General features: G+C 39.7%; 2 protein-coding genes across 13 annotated transcripts in view; one reads left to right on the forward strand and one right to left on the reverse strand.

Moving 5' to 3' along the window:
* Positions 1-873: 873 nt before the first annotated feature.
* ZDHHC6 (zinc finger DHHC-type palmitoyltransferase 6) lies at positions 874-17,605 on the reverse strand. 4 transcript variants are annotated; one of them, XM_046026290.1, is made up of 11 exons: positions 17,417-17,605; positions 15,869-16,349; positions 14,236-14,327; positions 12,698-12,857; positions 10,746-10,907; positions 9,053-9,106; positions 4,514-4,681; positions 3,449-3,490; positions 2,630-2,775; positions 2,492-2,538; positions 874-1,476 (listed from the first exon to the last, which is right to left on the reverse strand). In XM_046026290.1, exons 2-11 carry the CDS (start codon positions 16,133-16,135, stop codon positions 1,373-1,375), a joined length of 1,242 nt encoding a protein of 413 aa, XP_045882246.1. In that variant the 5' UTR covers positions 16,136-16,349; positions 17,417-17,605; the 3' UTR covers positions 874-1,372. The 4 variants fall into 4 exon arrangements, with proteins under 4 accessions (XP_045882246.1, XP_045882245.1, XP_045882247.1 ...); XM_046026289.1 differs by having other exon boundaries at positions 17,355-17,605; XM_046026291.1 differs by lacking the exon at positions 9,053-9,106 and having other exon boundaries at positions 17,355-17,605.
* A 136-nt stretch (positions 17,606-17,741) lies between these two features.
* VTI1A (vesicle transport through interaction with t-SNAREs 1A) overlaps positions 17,742-18,527 on the forward strand; it is a 352,003-nt gene continuing 351,217 nt past the window's right edge. For all 9 annotated transcript variants that reach the window (XR_006821195.1, XM_046026296.1, XM_046026294.1 and 6 more), the window contains exon 1: positions 17,742-18,108. Coding sequence is in view for 8 of the 9 variants with exons in the window: in XM_046026296.1 (XP_045882252.1) it covers positions 18,015-18,108 (94 nt within the window). In the remaining variant the exon portion in view is untranslated. The remainder of the gene's footprint in view (positions 18,109-18,527) is intronic.

The raw sequence follows: 18,527 nt of genomic DNA on the forward strand, positions 1-18,527 counted from the left end.
TGCTGTCTTCGACAGTGTTCCTCTCTGATCTCTATCTGGAGGTAAGGAGAATGTTCATGGATGGTCTTTCTAGACTCTGAGCCCCGAAAAGCTGAAGAGATGCCTATTCTTGAGTATCTGCAACAAAGGGAAGACAAGAATGAACCTACAGGGTCCTTTGGTGGTCTGGCTCCTATTTACCCCCTTGACCTCTCCTGCTCTCTCCCTCCCTCATTCCAACTAAACCACACTGGCTTCCTTACTTTTCCTCAAACATGCCAGGCACATTCCAGCCTGTTGTTCTGGCTGTTTCCTCTGTCTAAGACACAGCTGGCTACTCTCAGAGGCAAACATCTTGTCCCTTCAACTGTCAAAGGTCACTTCCATCAGATCATCTTAGCTACTCTCTTCACAATGTGTATTTTGCTTGTCTGTCCACTCCCCACCTATCACTAGAATGGGACAGAGTCATGTTTCATTCATTGCTGAATCTCCAAGTGTCCTTCCCTTAATGTTAACTCTTACAACCCCCAAAAGCTCAAGTTCCCTACCTTGGAAAGAATTAGAATGGGAGCAGATGACTTCTGTAATTCTACTTGTGCCTAGACAAGCCCAACATTAAGCATCCAATCCATCAGCTTACATCCTACCATTCACATAAGCTTCAAGATTGGAGAGACTCAAGTGTATAGTTGCAGCAGTTGGAGCTCACCAGGCTGAAAGTTTCCCAGAACCTGTGATCTCATACCACGAGTTCATTTACTGAATGTCTTAAGACTCAGGATTAAAGATGCCTATTTCTCACAAGGTAGTAGAGGAGTTTTTCCACCAAGAACCATGACAAAGCTTTTTAGTCAGCCAAAAGAAAGAGGCTAGTAAACAATTAGATTTATACAGAACATCCATTGATCTTTATTTGATTTGACAAAATCTGCATTATTAAAAGACAGGTAATAAAATTTAAGCTTATATTGAATCTGATGTATGTTTTCTACAGTATCTAGAATTTTACGTAATAAATATCTGAGGGGGAAACAGAAGAAAAGCATCACATGCAGATGCTCCTGGCAAAGGGGAACTATATCTGCAGGTGAGGTCCATGGTGTGCGGCGCATAAAAACAATCCTAGAGAAAATGCAACTGACTTACTTGGGAGAAGTGTTTTTCCTTTCGCGGAGAGGAAGAAGTGACAGAGGGGCAGGAATTCAAAGGCATGTGCAGAATGGCTTCTCCATTTCAAAACAGTAATAAAAATATTTAGATTATGGCACTAGGGCACCTTTGAGGAAAAGAACACCTTAACCAGAGTAGGCTCATTGCATAATTCTTTAGTAATATGTACAATTTTCAAGTAATGGAGAGGACTTAAAGGGTAATTTTACTTCAGCAGTGGCTATCTATTTTTCTTTTCGCCCTCTGGGGCTTGATCTGTTTCGGCATCACAGGGACATTTCTCCACACAGTTTCTAGGGAACCAGCCTCTGATTCGGGAAACACCTGATGGAGAAAATGAAATTGATGTGAATAGATTTAGTGATATTGCTGAGCCAAATACGTCCCATTACTTCAAACCAGTAAGTTTTTAGTTCTGCTTTACTTTTTTCCTCCTTTACCATCTTTTATAAGCATAATTTGAGGAAAAAAATATATGTTATGTTTAAAAGCTGTCTGTCAAGTCAGAAAACCAGTATTTCCCAAATGCCATTAGCTGGGAAAGGTGCTAATGTGGTTCAGGACAAGCCCTAAGTGGAGCATGGCGGGGGGGTGGGTGGGATGTGGGCAGGATTCCTCGATACGGGTATTCACTTACACATGTGTGATCGTGGTGTTTGGGGCACTCTCATACTTCACCTGTTCCAGGGAAACACCTCCCTGTAGCTTCTGTGAACTTCCTTCTTAGGTTTTTTCCTAACATGTAAATTTCTGTGTCAAGGTTGCCTAAGCAGTCATATGGGATGAATCTTAAGGCATCCAGACTTAATCTTTACTTTACAAAGGAACAGTTCTAAAACTTAAAAAAAAAAAAATTAAAGACACAGAAAATTTCAATCTGTTAGTTTCTGTAATAACATCATAGGAATATGCATTCATAGAGAGAGTGTAGGGCAAAGGGGTCTGGTGTATAGGCTCTAAAGCCGACTGCTTGGGCTGGACACCTGGCTCTACCTGTTTTTAGTGTGGTCTTGGGCAAGGTGCTCAGTCTCTGTGCATTTTGGTTTCCTCATCAGTGAAATGTCGATGAGGGCTGTGGGGGCTTCACCACAAGTGAAGCACTTCTACAAGTGCCTGTCACACAGATCACGATGACCTCCGGTAGTAGCTGCCACTAGAAAGACCTGATAAATAGAAGTGCTATGGAGAAATAATCTCAGAAGTCTTTTTCTGTTGCTTGACGGTGTGTCTTATTATTATATGGCCTAACGCACATGACACTGATGTAACAGTTGTTCCCGCACAATCTGGAATTATTACTAACAGCCGGTCTATTAAACATTTCCTCCCATTTCCATACCTTCTACAAAGGCATCATCAAGAATTTTATCTCCATACAACCAGTATCTGAAATATTTAAAAGATTTAAAATTAATTTTTTTAGGCTAGATGCCAATTTCGTCATTAAAGAAGAAATTCAGTACTTTCTATCACTCACCGTAACCCTCTTGTGGCTAAAATGAATTCCCCTTTCTGTAGCCTTATTCGAGGCTCTTCAGTGCAGGGACTCGTGAAGAAGGTTTTGATTCCTTTATTCAAAGGACAGCAGGCACCACTGTAATCTTCTATTACTCTATACCGTACCTGGCATCAGTAATCAGAAAAACAATGTTTACCTCTGAATTTCTGTAAATTTGAATTTAAATTGTTAAAGGCAGACTCAAAGTTATCAGGTGACAAAGTCTTTCCCTCCCAGATCCTTTATAAGAGGCAACTGACGTTTCTAGTTCTCTAGGCTGTCCTTAGCCTGCTTTCAAGCACATAGCTACAAATTACATTCTAGAGCATTCTACTGCTGTCCAGTAGAACTTTCTGCAGTGAAGGAAATGTTCTATATTTGTGGTAACTAATGGGTAGGCCCTAGACACACATAGGTACTAAGCACTTCTAATGTGGCCAGTATAACCAAGGAGCTGAATTTTTTATCTTATTTAATTTTAGTTACTTTAAATTTAAATAGCCACATGTGGCTAGTGGTCATCAAATTGTAGAACAGAAGTGTAAGGATGGGTTTCATACTAATGAGCTATAATGAGGATTTCTGTTGGCAATATAAATTGACTACATTCCCTTCAAACCTCCAAAGTACTTAAAACAAAAGTGAACTGCATCAAATTTCAACAATTGTAGTAGGAAACATTATTTCATAAAAGCCAACAGTTAGCTTCTACTCAGAGGCAATTTTGAAAACTAAACATAAGGGTAGAGCCTGACAAAAGGAAAAAGAAACTAGTATCATTGCAAAATTTTTACTTACACTTCTGATTCTTTTATCTGCTTTTTGTTTCAACTGTTCAATCTGTTTGGAGATATAAAAAGAACAAATGTTATCTCAGTGTTGAAAACAGCCTTTCGCCATCTACTATTTCAGAGGGACATGACAAACTCCCAATTTTCCAGCATTTCACAGTGCTGACAATTCAAAGGCCCCATGTTTTTGTTTTGTTTTGTTTTGTTTAGAAAAGTGGAAAGTGGGCTCTCTGACTGAGAGCAGCTGACATGAGGCTTTCTTCTCCATGGTCTCTGTCTTCATCTATGTATACTCACTGAGCATTCGCTATGGCCAGGGATCAGGGAGATGCACTCACTGCCCTCATGGGGCTTTCAGGCTAGTCCTGAAAGTGATGATGACAGAGATTCACGGATTCTTCAGAGACAAGGTAGACAGACTGCAAAATTCATCCGCAAGTCTCCAATGAAAGTCATCATTATGATATATTTTTCCTCACTTATTCAGCAACAGTTTATTAAATGGTACTATATTAGATTTAGTAGGGGAAACCAAGATAACGCATGGTCTCTGTATTAGAATCTTGTTAAAGATGTAAGATAAAAGAATTAAATAAAAGTGAGACCTCATGGGCACCGCGGAGTAGCATGTCGTTAAGTGCCAAATCCAGATGAGGTGGGACTGGAACTGGCCTCGTAATTTCTGACACAGAACAGGTCACAGAAGAGAGGAAAACCAGCGTGGACAGAGTTAGGTGGCAGGAACACACAAGGAGTTCACTGAGGAAACCAGGCCAACTGGAAAGGGTGATTTCCATTAGGAAGTAGTTGGAGGCAGTTTTAAGCCGGATTTTGTAACTAAGTGAAGGGATCAGGACTTTATGTCCCATGTATGGAGGATTAAAGAGAGATTTAAATTAAAAGAGAGAGAGGACAGAAGGAGTGCCTTGGGATTGTTAACTTACATTTATTTTTGCCAAACTGGAAAAAACCATATGACGTATCTTACTATAAAATGTCATCTGAGTTAAGGGGCACTTAAGGAGACAAGGGCTAGATTGAAAGGAAAGTCTATTTGCACAGAAATACTTACGGTTAAGCTGTACTGGTGACAGCCTTCTCTCACTGGCCACGCTAGTCCATCTCCCTCCGGGACCCCTGACCACGTGAATACCTGCTTAAAATTCTTCCACCGACTTCCCATATCATAGGGAAAAACAAAGACGTCATCCAGTTGGTAATACTGAATTCGATCTTTAGCCTGTGGGTAACAAAGAGGTAAGATGGCAGATGCCTCTGCCTCCAACCACTCTAAATACTGTCCTATTGATAGTATTGACAGTAACACACATTTATTCCTCAAATTTGTATCACTCCTAAAAATGCTTCCTCCCTGCTGTCATGTTACATAGAAGAGACAGACAAACTTACCATAATATAAGAGGAACTTGCTATATAATACCGACCTCATATGAGATCATTCAGGAAATGCCTGGCTGGGCTTATTCAGGAACATGCATTCAAAAATCCTTACTAAAAGAGTTAATAGTGGGGTGCCTGGGTGGCTTTGTTGGTTAAGCATTTGCTTTTGGGGCTCAGGTCACGGTCTCAGGATCCTGGGATGGAAGCGCTATGTCCGACTTCCTGCTCAGCCAGGAGTCTGCTTCTCCTTCTTCTACTGCCCCCTCCCTGCTCGTGCTCTTTCTCTCTCAAATAAATAAAATCTAAATAAATAAATGAGTTATTAGCTTTTTTCCACATATGACATATCCTTAATGCACTTTGCTCAGCAAAACAAAAGAATACAGGTGTAAGGAAGGGATGGTGATAGAAAGATGTAAGAGAAAGCAAGAGTTTATTCAGGATGAAAGGAACTGTTTCAGGGGTGCTCCAGAATTCGACAGTTTTATCGTGGGTGGCAACAACACCTGTGAAACGGCCAGGAAAACGGGTTCCAGGGGAGTCATCATTTTCTGAAAATGATCTTTTCAAAAAACTAGCAGAAATGTGTAGATCCTCTTTTAGTTTTTTATACCATTATACATGTATATATATATACTCATGTATATATGCATTTATATGTGTACTTTATACACATACATAAATATTCAGGTTGTATAAATTATATTCTAGGCACTTAAATTGTTAACTTGAACTTAAGGAGATAAACTGACTTAGAATTTCTTAAGTTCCACTGACACCTAGTGGTATAAAGATACATAACTTATTCCTACAATAAGTGTACAAACTCAGCTGAAATTTGTATCAATTTTTTTGGTTTTTAAAAATTTGTATCAATTTTAGTGCCTGATAAATTTCAATAAATTTTCTATAAAGTTAATCATTTATTTGTATTTTTTAGTCAGCAACAGAGTGCCAGTTTTAAAATAACTTCTAGATTTAGCATGGTACTTTATGAAGAGCCTTGGTCATCAGAAAAAAATTATTAATCTAATGATGATACATTACATTAACTAGAAATGACACCTTGAAATACTTTATTATCAGGGACAATATTTTAGGGAAAGTCTTCTTGCTATTGCTTAGAAAATAATATTGATGTTAATTCAATTAAAATTGTCAAGCTATATGTATGTATGAATCTACTAAACTGCATATTCCCACATGAACAGTAAAGGATACTTTATTTTCCCTTTCTATAAACAAAAGTCTCAGAATCTTCAAAATGGTTAAGAGTCTCAAAGAACAGAGATTTAAGCCATTAACAAAGAAACAGTGGTAAGGATGAGAGTGGCTTACAAAAAGACTGAGGCCTGGTCTCTGCCTAAGAGAAACATTCAGTGAAGTTGGGGTATTCTATCAATACTGTGTTAAAAGGTAACAGAAGTGTGGTCCCTGTTGGCTCAGTCGGTTAAGAATCTGGCTCTTGATTTTAGCTTAGGTTATGATCTCAGGGTCCTAAGACTGAGTCCCACATCAAGTTCTGCAGTGAGTGTGGAGCCTGCTTAGGATTCTCTCTCTCCCTCTCTGTCCTTCCCCCGGCTTGTGCTCTCTCCCTTTCTCTCAAAACAAAACAAAACAAAACAAAACAAAACAAAAAAAGAAAGAGGCAACAGAGATGTGTGTAACAGGTGCTATGGGAAAGGCAAAAAAAAGGAAAAAAAAAAACAAACCACTTAGCTAATCTAGGGAGAGTCAAGGAAGGTTCTTTGGAAGAAGTGTCACCTAAACTAGGTCTTGAGGCAGAAGAAATCAGCAAAAAGGAGGAAAAGTGTTCTGGGTAGAAGGAATGACATGTGAAAAGATACAGAAGCATATGATGTATAAAATTGGAGTTTTTGATTTTAGTTGGTATCAAGAGTGAGACGTGGTGGGAAGAGGTAGAAAATGCAGAAGAAATAGACAAGGGGAAGACATGAAAGGTTTGATTATGCCTAAGCTAAGGAGCTTGGACTTAAACCTGTATATCAGTGGTTCTCAAAGCATGCCTTGCATACCTCTTCCAGTCCCCAAGATCTTTTCTTAGGGTTCAACAAAGTCGAACAACTTTCATCTTAATGCTAACATGTTATTTGTCTTTTTCATTGTGTTGATATTTGCAGGAGTGGGTAAAATTGCTGTACCTTCAGCAGGAATCATGACAGTGGCACCAAACTGTGTAAATAGAGATTATATTCTTCACCACTACATACTCAGAATTAAAAAAAAATCGAACAAAAGTTTTACATAAGAATGTTCTTGATGATGCAATAAAAGTAATTATTTTTATTAAATCTCAACTCTCAAGTAGATGACCTCTCAATATTCTGAGTGACAAGATGGGGAGTACACATAAAGCACACCAAAGTGCTTATCTCAAGGAAACATCTGTTTGCGTCGCGAACTAACGAAAGCTGTGTAGCCAGCTTTTCTCATTTAATGCATTTTACTTGAAAGAATGAGTAATGAAACAAACTAAGGTTACTGAAATTTCAATATTTGGCAGAAATTTTCTCAAAAATGAACAAGGTCAAGCTGTTCCTTCAATGTAAACAACTGAGTATTTATTGTCAGTGAAAAAATTAAGGCTTTCAAGTGAAAATTAGAATTTTGGAAAATTGTATCCACCACGAGGAGCTTGACTGCTTTCCAACATAAAGACCCTTCCCCCACAAAATTCGTAGTGATATGAATCAATGTGTCAGCATTTGGAAAATGTGCATTACTCTATAAAACTGTATTTTCCAAATGACCAATACCTGATGTTATAAAATCATGTATGGGTAAAAGGTCCATTCAAAGAGCAAGATGTACTGATGCACTGAAATGTACAAGAGTACAAAACGTTTACTGATTGAGCTTTACATCTCACGTACAACTAACCTTTCAAGGCTATCACCTGTCAAGTTTTCATGTAGTATCAAAGAATATCCACTGTTAACTAAAAAGCCTATTAAAATACTCTCTCCTTTTCTACCTACTTATCTGTGTGAGGCTGGATTTTCTTCATATACTTCAATCAAAGCAACATATCTCAACAGAGTGAATGCAGGAGATGTGAGAATCCAACTGTCTTCTGTTAAGTCAGATATTAAAGAGATTTGTAAAAATATAAAACAATGCCACTCTTCTATTTTTTACTTTGAAAAATATAATAATTTTTAAAAATATGTTATTTTTATTAGCATATAATGGGTTTATTATTTTTAAATGAAATTATAAATCTTCAAAATTTTTCTCAGGAAATATGACAATCATTGATAACTACTACACACATTAAGAAAGCTCTTTAGTGTCCTTAACAATTTTGAGAATGTAAAAGGGTCCTGAAACCAAAAAGTTTAAGAAACTAGTCCTATAACTTCAAGTTATAGACTGGCTGCCAGGGGGCTAAATATGTCCTATTGGTATGTTTTATTTGGCCCACAAGGATTTTTGTTTTTAATTTGAATTGCTTCCTAGTATCTAAAAACAAAGAGATGTCACAGAAATCCAGATCTCTTACTCTTCTAGAAAAACAATTAGATAATTTCAGAATACTGAGTGAGTACCCGCCCATGGTAACAATCAGCTTCATCTGTTAGGCAGCTCTAGTACACAGGCCGGCTCCTGTCACCTAAGTTATCTGCCTGGCCGCAGGCATGTGGGTTTATAGCTCCCGCTACAGTGATGGTGAGGCTCTGAGAAGTTGTAAGCAGGGAGCAGAGTGGTCATATTGACTTTACAACAGAATCGCAGCAGACAGGATGAAGTGTGTATTAAGGACTGGGAGGTCTGTAACAAGCTCTGCTCTAAACCCTATGGCTTATCAAGGTTTGTTAGTCCTAAAGCACTGAAAAAAACTTGATGGCATCTTGGTAAGAGAGATGTTCCTTTCCTCTGCCTTAACCCCTAATCTGAGGAAGAATGGCCAAATGGTTTAATGTATGGCTTGGGCTTCTTCAGCAACTCAGGGTGAATGAGAAGCATTTTTCTGTGGGAGTTATATTAAACCAAGAATGAATCAAAATGTTTCTTTCCTATATTTATCTTTTATGTGGCATACAAATGACCGAAGAAAGTCATCTGATAGTGAAGTTTTCACTTCCAGGCATTTATTAGTTAATCTGGCCTATGAACTAATCTTTATTTTTTTTTTATTTTTTCTGAACTAATCTTTATTGTGATTGAGGAAACAATTATTAAAATTTACCTTTTCTTCAATCCATGATTCAATAGAAGTTTTGTTTCTGAGAATTATTTTCATCTGAAAATTAAATGATACACAGTAAAATTTTATGATGAAACTTCAGTTCATTTAAGATTATCATCTTCACAGTAATCCTATGAGATAGTTTTTATTGATGCATTCCACTGATGAAGAGATCAGGATAACAAAGGTTAAGTAACACACTCAGGGTGTGGTCTATCTGACTCTAAAGTCCTTGTTCTTAAGGCTTGTGCTGCAAAGCCTCTCCACAAAATGATTATGGTCATCATCCATAATCAAATCTGAATCTACTATTTTAATGAAGCTTCATGTTTTAAGTACTACCTTCTGAACAAGGCTCCCACACTATTAATAAAACATTGATATAATCCACTTAATCAGTATTTGTGCATTTTGCTACTAAAATCTCTTATCACTACCTTTAATTAACCTTAAGTTTATGATTATTTACTACAAGGAAGTGATTCAGTCAACCTAGATATTCTGCTTGCTTTAAAAACCAAATATATTCAGTCTTGATTCTATTAATCAATTTTCCTAGCTATGACTAATTCCACTTATCTGGGCTTTTACACCACAGGGTTTTAGTCTATTTCTAATATGATTCTTAATTAGAGGCACTGGGGGAATTTTTTCAAAGAATTTGATCCCAGGCTAATAGAAAACATGAAGTATAACCAAAACCAAGATATTTCAAAACTACGAGTTTGAAAGGGTTGGGTGATGCACCAGAGCCCTCAGGCCAGCATTTCTGATTCTATGAGAGGTCTGTGTTTCCTTTTAGTCCAGCCGTGTCCACAGAAACAGTGCGGCATAGTAAAAACACATATGGGCAAGAAGCCCTCATCATATTCCTATGTGAGAACCTGGCCCACAGTGGGCCTTCAGTTAGTGAATAAGCTAATAAGTGAATGGAATGATTCATAACTGTTTTGTCATGGGCCACATCCTCCTCCCCTGTGCTCTCACAGCACTTCGTACATAAATCTATGATACACACATGAGCCAGTATTAGTTAACTGTTTACTACTAATTGTGACTTCCCTAGGAGCGGGACGTTTTTCATTTTCATTACTGTAGCCTCCAAAATTAGCAATTCACCAGAGCAGGCATTAAATAGCACCGTACCATAGGGTTCTTATTGAAATTAAATGAACTACTACATGTGATGTCCCTAAAACAGTGTCTTGCACATAATAAGCGCTCAATAAACATTGGCTTTATTACAATGATGACGATTAAATACATGCTATTATAAAACAGCATTAATAATTATGTTTATTGAATACATAAGTGAGTTATCTTGAGTTAAGTCACTTCACCTTTCTGTAATTCAATTACTCATCTGTAAGGAAGGGAAAAATATTCCTCTTCAACTCTTTCTGGGGGTTGATGTGAAGATCAAGAGAGACCATAATGTGATAAAAGCTTTCTCAACTATAAAGTTATATATAACTCTAAGATAACACTTTAAAAATTCAATCAATTACCTGGAAATTCTGGTAACGTTACTTCAAAATCATCTGGCTATTACAGAGATTAGTTACCTCGATGGAACAGGTAACAGTAACTTCCATTTCATACTGCACACTTAAATGCAGTCTTTAGCTCTTTCTCATTACAAGCAGCCCCAGTAAGCGGACAACTTTGAGCTAGAGGTAAACAAGAAACTTACCTGGATAAAAAACAACATCCCAACAGCGATGGTTGTTCCTAAAGCTAATCCCAAGGCAAACAAGGTGGCTGCAAATGCTGCTAATCCAAATGGAATAATTGGAAGAGGGTCTCTCCGGGCTGCACTCATATCAATCTTGACTGTGTTCCACCCAAAGGAGAGCTACGAATAACAACACACACTTGAAATGTTCAGTTGTCATAAATGGTCAGACTTTACTGGAACACTTAAAACAACTTGATCAAAAAAAGATCAACAAATGAAGCTATGGCTAAAAGAAAATGAATTTCTAATTTGTTTCTTTCTTTTTTTTTTTTAAGATTTTATTTATTTATTTGTCAGAGAGAGAGAGAGAGATCACAAGCAGGCAGAGAGGCAGGCAGAGGCAGAGGGAGAAGCAGGCTCCCTGCCGAGCCATCAATGTAAGTTATAATTGTGTCACCCATCTTCTCCTTGCTTTCCAATATTTACAGGAATCTTCCGCAGCAAAAAAAAAAAAAAAAAAAGACAGCCTAGAATTTAGTTGTTTCTTCCCTCACGTGCCACAATCAGAGGTGTAAAAACTGGCAAAATGCAGCAAAACATGCCCTGTAGATGCCTACCACCTGGCCTGCAAAATGTTTTAAAATATCACCCAGGAACACCTGGGTGGCTCAGTTGGTTAAGCAGCTGCCTTCGACTCAGGTCATGATCCCAGCGTCCTGGGATCGAGTCCCACATCGGGCTCCGCCTGCCACTCTGTCTGCTTGTGCTCACTCTCGCTCCTCTCTCTCTCTCTCTGACAAATAAATAAAATCTTTAAAAAAAAAAAATTTAAATAAAAAAATAAAATAAAATAGTCACCCAGGTGCTAACATTTAAAAATCAGGAGACGTTAAACTTCTGGTTTAACTTTAACTTTTTGAAGTCCAGATTTTCCGATTTTTCCTGAAAAACTAGAAGATCTAGTATTACTGGACTAGGTCTCCAAACATCAGAAACTGGCTGAGGTTGATAAGAATTGTTCCACCTATGAAAGGCCTATGTTCTCCAGGTGCTACAGTCCTTTTAGCCCACCAGGCTTCTTTAGGGATTGAATCTGTGACCCCTGAAGTTTTCTCCTACTTGCCCATAAGTCAACCTAATCTTCTGGAGAATATTTTAAGACATGTGCCTGCTCCATGAGCTACCTTCCATGGCACTGGAATTAGAAATGAACAGAGGGGCGCCTGGGTGGCTCAGTGGGTTAAAGCCTCTGCCTTCAGCTCAGGTCATGATCCCAGGGTCCTGAGATCGAGCCCCACATTGGGCTCTATGCTCGGCGGGGAGCCTGCTTCCCCCTCTCTCTCTGCCTGCCTCTCTGCCTGCTCGTCATCTCTGTCAAATAAATAAATTAAAAAGAAAAAAAAAGAAATGAACAGAAGAACTGAAACTTGCCACATGAATTAGATGGAAATAGAAAATACTAGGGCTTTTTCTTCTTGTTCCTTTTTTCTCATTATTCTTACCACAGTTTCAAAGTGTGAAATCGAATAAATTATACATACAGTAATAATATTATCAACTTCAACTACAGCTAGTAAGGTAAGTTTCCAAAACAAAATAATTTTTCCTCATCTAAAAAACTAAGTGTTGGGGCACCTGGGTGGCTTAGTCAGTTAAGTGGCTGCCTTCAGTTCCGGTCATGATTGCAGGGTCCTGAGATCTAGTCCTGTGTTAGGCTTCCTGCTCAGCAGGGAGTCTGCTTCTCCCTCTCCCTCCTGCTCATGCTCTCTCTCTCAAATGAATAAAAAAAATCTTGAGAAATTAAATTTTAATAGCTTTTTAAAAAAAGAAATTCATATATATGTAAAGCAAAGTTCTGTTTCCAAACCTAAATCATGAACATCATCATTCCAAAAGGGGCTTCTTAAATAACTGTAACTACCATTTAGTTTGGCATAAATGATTTTATAACAAACACTGTCACTTACCCGATTATAAAGCTGTGTATACATAGTCATAACAAAAATGAAGGCAGCATGAATACAACCCAGTGGTGCTAGAAGGAGAAACAGTGTGAACGAGGCATGGTTTTGGTAACCACAACAATTGTTGATCCAAGGACAGTGATGGTCCATCTTCATCACACATCTAACAAGAAAAATTTACATAAAACATGAGGCAAAAAAATCCTGTCTACTTTAAACAACTTTGGTCTTCAAAAGATCAAGTAAACAGGAGTCCAGCAGTCTATGGATCACAGCGGAATTATACTCCATGGAACAGAAAGCGAAGTCTTCATGAGTTTTTAAATAACTCTGAACAGTGACTTTTTAAAATTCTAAACAGCACAAAAAGTGTCGGGCTTTGTAGCAGCTTCTGAGGAAACGAGGTCTGCTACAAGTGAGTTTGTTTTAAGAAGTCAGGAGGCCCACTGAGAGGTTCATTATAAAGAAATAAGCATGGGTTCCTGGTCTTCCTCTAGCTCTGAAATGCAGTGACTGGAGTAGAGTACAACAGAGATTCAACAAAATCACTTCTCATTCTCTGCCGGGGTTGACGGGACCCAGCAGCCCTTGTAACTTCCTTCCTTCCTGTTCTCACCCTTTAGATGTGGATTCTCTGAGCTACGCAAGCTAACTATGGAATATAAGATGTGGTATAACAAGCAAAGTCTTACTGAGCTTCCTTTCCTTGTTGCCTCATACCAAACTATATTTGCTACAAATGGTTTTCCTAAACCTCAAATTCTCATCACAAATTTCTTATTAATCAGTGTAAGAGCGGTGTATTTAAAAAAGTTCTAGTTGAGGGGTGCCTGGGTGGCTCAGTGGGTTAAAGCCTCTGCCTTCGGCTCGGGTCATGATCCCAGGGTCCTGGGATCGAGCTCTGCATCAGGCTCTCTGCTCAGCAGGGAGCCTGCTTTCCCATCTCTCTCTGCCTGCCTCTCTGCCTACTTGTGATTTCTGTCTGTCAAATAAATAAATAAAATCTTTAAAAAAAAAGTTCTAGTTCATTTCATATTCTTATAGTGATTTAGTTTTCTTCCCATTAAGTTTATATTGAACACTAGCGATAATACACACCTGAATTCATTTATTACATCTGCATAACATGTAAATGTTGGTCAACCCAAATAATAGAAAGGGCAGGTGTCCCTTATAATTTTAGACTCAGAACAATTATAAAGCTAGTCAAGATGACAGAAGACAAGCACAATTAATCCTGATCTACGGAAACAACTTGAAGCTATAACTTTTTACTCTTGGCAGGACAAGAAGCAAAATTAAATGTATATTTTTCCAAAAAACAAACAAAAAATCTTTTCACTTATAACAAAAAGGAGTGAGGAATGTTTATTATCAAAATTGGTAACTTAATAAAATGGAGATATGGACACAAGTATTTTGACAATGGTTTTTATAAAGAAGCCACCGTAGAGACTAAAACTGAGACTGCTGTGGCAGAAGGAAAAACTTAAGACCAGTAACCAAGCTGATCAGTCCCCAGCGAGGAGCAAAGACAGTACCTGTTACACTTTCTGCAGTGATGTGACCGTGGCGCCTTGTATGCTTGGCAGACTTTACAATACTGGAGGTACATGCTATCCTGAGAATTTTCCTTGGTAGCAAAATATAAAAAAAATTCATCAGTTATCTGATCCTAAGTAATAACATGTCAAGTCTTATGAATAAATGCTTTGGTATGGTTTGATTTTCTTCTATGAGGGGTGGGGATAAGGACAGAATCCTAATTTGCATTTCCAGCCCTTTTATTTGAGCTGAAATATTTTAAAATAATGAGTTTCTGGTTAGCAGCCACATTGCTCTTCCAATTACCCAGAACTCATTTTTAATTTCTCTTCCCCCTGCTCCACCCAAACCCACTGCCACTGATTCTACTTTCCCAAACTCTTACTAGAATGGGAGGAGTTCAGGAATAAGTAGCTGACCATGTGCAGGAACTCTGGAGTGAGGATTCAAACATTTGAGCTGATACTTTTTAGATCTCTTTTGCACCATGTTAGTCACTTCTAACTACTTTACTGTATCTCTTTCTAATCCAAACTATTTTCAGAATAATATTCCTATAACACAACTCTGATTAGGTCAGAGCATGGCTTGACAAACCTCTACTACCTCCCTATGGCCTAACAATTCCTCACGCATTTAAGGCCTTCCACAATCTGCCTTTGTTTCCAAAGCCTTATTGGCACAACATAACCTGTTATTTCTGACTATATGCTTCCACCACCAACCAACCTGGAATGTCTCCTTTCCTATCTGTGGAAATTTCCACTCCTCCCTCAGGTCCCCAGCTGAAAAAGATCAGGTCCTTCTAGCTTCAACAGCACTCATCCCATTCTTCCCTGTAATACTTGTGTAATACTTACACAAGTCCCTTGGTTTCTCTCAACTATAAGGTTTTTCAGGATACAAAGTTGGCTTACTCATCTCTGTACCACTTTAGAAACATTACTGTTTCTCCAACATTAACATACTTAAGAATCATCTGGGGATTTTGTTAAATGCTGATTCTGATTCCTAGGTCTGGAGTGGACCCCAAGATTCTACATTTCTAACAAGCTATCGGGTGGTGTTCCTCAGCAAGTAATAAGGAAATTCATGAGCATAAACTTTCCACAATTTTTAAAAAGCCACAAATTGATTTATACTGTACTTCCTAATGTGACGGTTTTAACATTGATCTTAAAACCTTATGATTTAAGCCAGCAATTTTTAAAGAGTCTTTTTTTTTTCCCTTCAGTTCTGAGGGCTGATAATGTATTATGTGACAAAAGATCCTAGAGCCAAACTGCACTGTGGAATTATAAGAGGTGTATGATATGCAGTATTTCTTAAATTTAGGACTATAGACTCCCCAGTCCCCTTTTTTCTTTTAATGCAGGACAAGTATTCCATAAAATTTCTCTGGGAAATACTAATTTTTTTTTAATTTTTGGGAAATACTAATTTAGATGAGTATTTGCAAACAGATACAAAATAAATTCTTTGAGCTCTAAATGATAATTAGAATAATATGCTTAGTCTCTACTAAGGCAAAAAGTAGGCTGTGTCTGATATTATTGGTTAGCAGATAAGCCATAAACTAAATATATGATTATTGTTAGAGTTTCTTGTCTTAAGAGATCTTTTTCTTACCGGTTTCCACCCCAAAGGAACAAAGCCAGGACCAATAAACATGGCATTGAAGTAATTATAAAGAATCATGACAGTCCAATTTATCAACATAATGAAATTCACGCTTCCTCCAGTTGTATGTAAAGGCCAATACCACAACACAGAGTCAATCATGGCCATCGTAGAACATATTGCTATAACACCAAGGGCTATAATGGGACCCCAGTGAAACAGTCTCTTTAATTCTTGGAGATTTTCAAACTTGATAACTGAGCAGAATGTACCCATTCTGGTGAGGAAGAATGCCTTCCTACTTTTAAAAAATTATAGATTTCCTTTTTCTGTGCACACATTTCCACGTGCCACAAGTCCATGTGTGTTCCTTAATTGTCATGCCTTCAAGCTGTGGGATGTTAATGCAGATTATGCCATTTTCACTGTAACACACTCAGAGCTCTTTATCTTAACTAGGAGAATCCAGTGTCTTGGCTTGAAACCCAATCTAAAGAAAACAAAATGAGAAAGCTCAGTAAAAAATTTTATTATATACATTTAACTCCAATAACCACCTAAACAAAAGCAACTCAGAAGTGCACTCCTATGGGATGAGCGCCTTATCCCAATGCTGAAGAGAACTATTTTTATCTTATCCCAAATAGGGCTCAAGTCTGAATGGCATGTGAACTGAATACACGATTCTGAAATAGTTGTTTTTATTCCTTTGTTTTCAACTCGTCAGGGAACTGTGACTGCCCAACCTTTAGTGAACGGTTTGGAGACACAAAGATTTTTAGAGCTGGAGCAGGCGTTAGGGGTGATGGAACTCAGCTTCCTTCTTCATAGAAAAGAAACTGGCTTGGAGAGGGTGATTACACCAAGTTGACAACTAACAGCTGACCCTAGACTAGAAACCAAGTCATCGACCTCCTTTTACGGAATTCCAAACTGCCTTTTACCCAGTCGCGATTTGTCAAGTAAGAGCCGGACTCGGTCTAAGACATCTGCCCGCGATTGCTCCCAAACACCAACTGCAGGATCTATTTGGGCCAAAGGTAAAGAGACGAGGGAGTGAAAGCAGAGAAAGAGTGAAAGCAGGGGACGGGAGACAGAGGTGTGTGTGCAAGCATGACTCGAGGAACACGGGAGAATGAACATGAATGAAAATACTTGAGGGAAAAAAAGCAGGAAATGCCTCCGGAGCGAGGGACAGGCAAGGCAGGACGCCGAGCGTCCGAAGATCTGTGGAAGGATTGATTTCTCACTGGACTGCAGCGAGTCAAGGGACGATCCCAGATAAAGGGTAATAGGGACTTTCACGCAACAGATGTTACTGCCTCGTGCCTCAGTTTCCCGCCCGGGTCATGGAGCAGAGCGCTTAGAAATCCTCACTCAGAGGAGACACATCCCGGCAACCGTGGTTGGTTTCAACATTCTGGAGATTCTGGGCTCATTCGGGTGGGGCGAAGACCGCCAAAATCACAGTTACATCCCTTGCCTCGGTTCCCACCTCAGTCCGATCCTTAGTGCCCGCTCCTCAGCCATCGCATTTCCGGGGCGGCCTGGGCTCACCCGGAACAGGTTTTCTCCTCTTCGGATAACGCCGTCATGGGGACCTCAGTCCAGCGCAAGCAGAAAGCAAATCCTGGTTGTAAGAGGGTGGAGTGCAGAACCTGCCGCCACCAGTCTGTCTCCCCTCCTGCTCTCTCGCCGCTGCTCTCCAGCTCCCGCCCGCGGCACGGTCTCTGCGACAGCCACTTCCGGGAGGTTCGCCGCATCAGACTTCCCCGGGGAGGCAAGTTCCTGGGATCCATAGCTTGGGGAGCCAGAGTCGCTTATCAGAACGTGGAGTGGCAAAAAATGCTTTCAGTGATCCCCGAGAACCCGCAGGTTTTAGGAAGCTTTTCGGGGCCCTAACAGAAGTGCTTTTCTTTCGAGATTTTTTTAAAATTTTGAAGCCCGCGCGGACAATAAAAAACGCATCCAGGCCAATTTCCGGAGGACTGAGATTGCGACGAACAACCAGGAAGCGGCCGGGCTGGGAGCTGTCCCCGGTTCTCCACTCTGCTCTCGAGGCCCCCACCCAGGGTCCTTACACGGTGTTCGTCGGTCCCGCGTGGCTCTTGCCGCCACCTGGGCTCCGGCCCGGGCCGCTCTTTCCCGAGCCGCCATGTCATCCGACTTCGAAGGCTACGAGCAGGACTTCGCGGTGCTCACGGCAGAGATCACCAGCAAGATTGCGAGGGTCCCCCGACTCCCGCCTGGTGAGAGTCCTGACCCGGCCGGGCGGGGGTGGCCCTGAGGGCGCTGAGGCTCGCGGGCGGTGGAACGTCTCTGAGGAGCGAGGTGGTGCAGGGGCCCTCCCGGAGTGATGGAGCTGGACTTGGTTGAGGGTAAAGCACAGTCCAGGCTGGGTTGTGGAGTGCCTTGAAAGGAGCCTACGCTGAGCCTTCCGGGCTGGAATCCGGACTTCACCGCTTTGTTAACTTCTGCAGCCTTGAGAACGTTTCTCTGACTCTTAGTTTTTGTTTTGTTTTGTCTCATTTGTAAAATAGAGATGTGAATATTCAAAGAGTGAATGAACGTACCTAAATCATGGGTCTGCGATATACAGTAACCGGTTGTTTTGTTAGTAATAACATTACTATATGCGGCAAAATTGGGTTAAGAGCCATGGTACCAG

This window comes from Meles meles, chromosome 13 (assembly GCF_922984935.1).
Source record: "Meles meles chromosome 13, mMelMel3.1 paternal haplotype, whole genome shotgun sequence".
Taxonomy (NCBI): domain Eukaryota; kingdom Metazoa; phylum Chordata; class Mammalia; order Carnivora; family Mustelidae; genus Meles; species Meles meles.

Coding starts and splice junctions, on each gene's coding strand:
- ZDHHC6 (XM_046026290.1), bottom strand. CDS start 16,135: ATGGGTACATTCTGCTCAGTTATCAAGTTTGAAAATCTCCAAGAATTA. Junction 4,682..9,052: donor AATCATGGATTGAAGAAAAG/GTAAATTTTAAT, acceptor TGTTACCCACAG/GCTAAAGATCGAATTCAGTA. Junction 2,776..3,448: donor CAGATAAAAGAATCAGAAGT/GTAAGTAAAAAT, acceptor TACTGATGCCAG/GTACGGTATAGAGTAATAGA.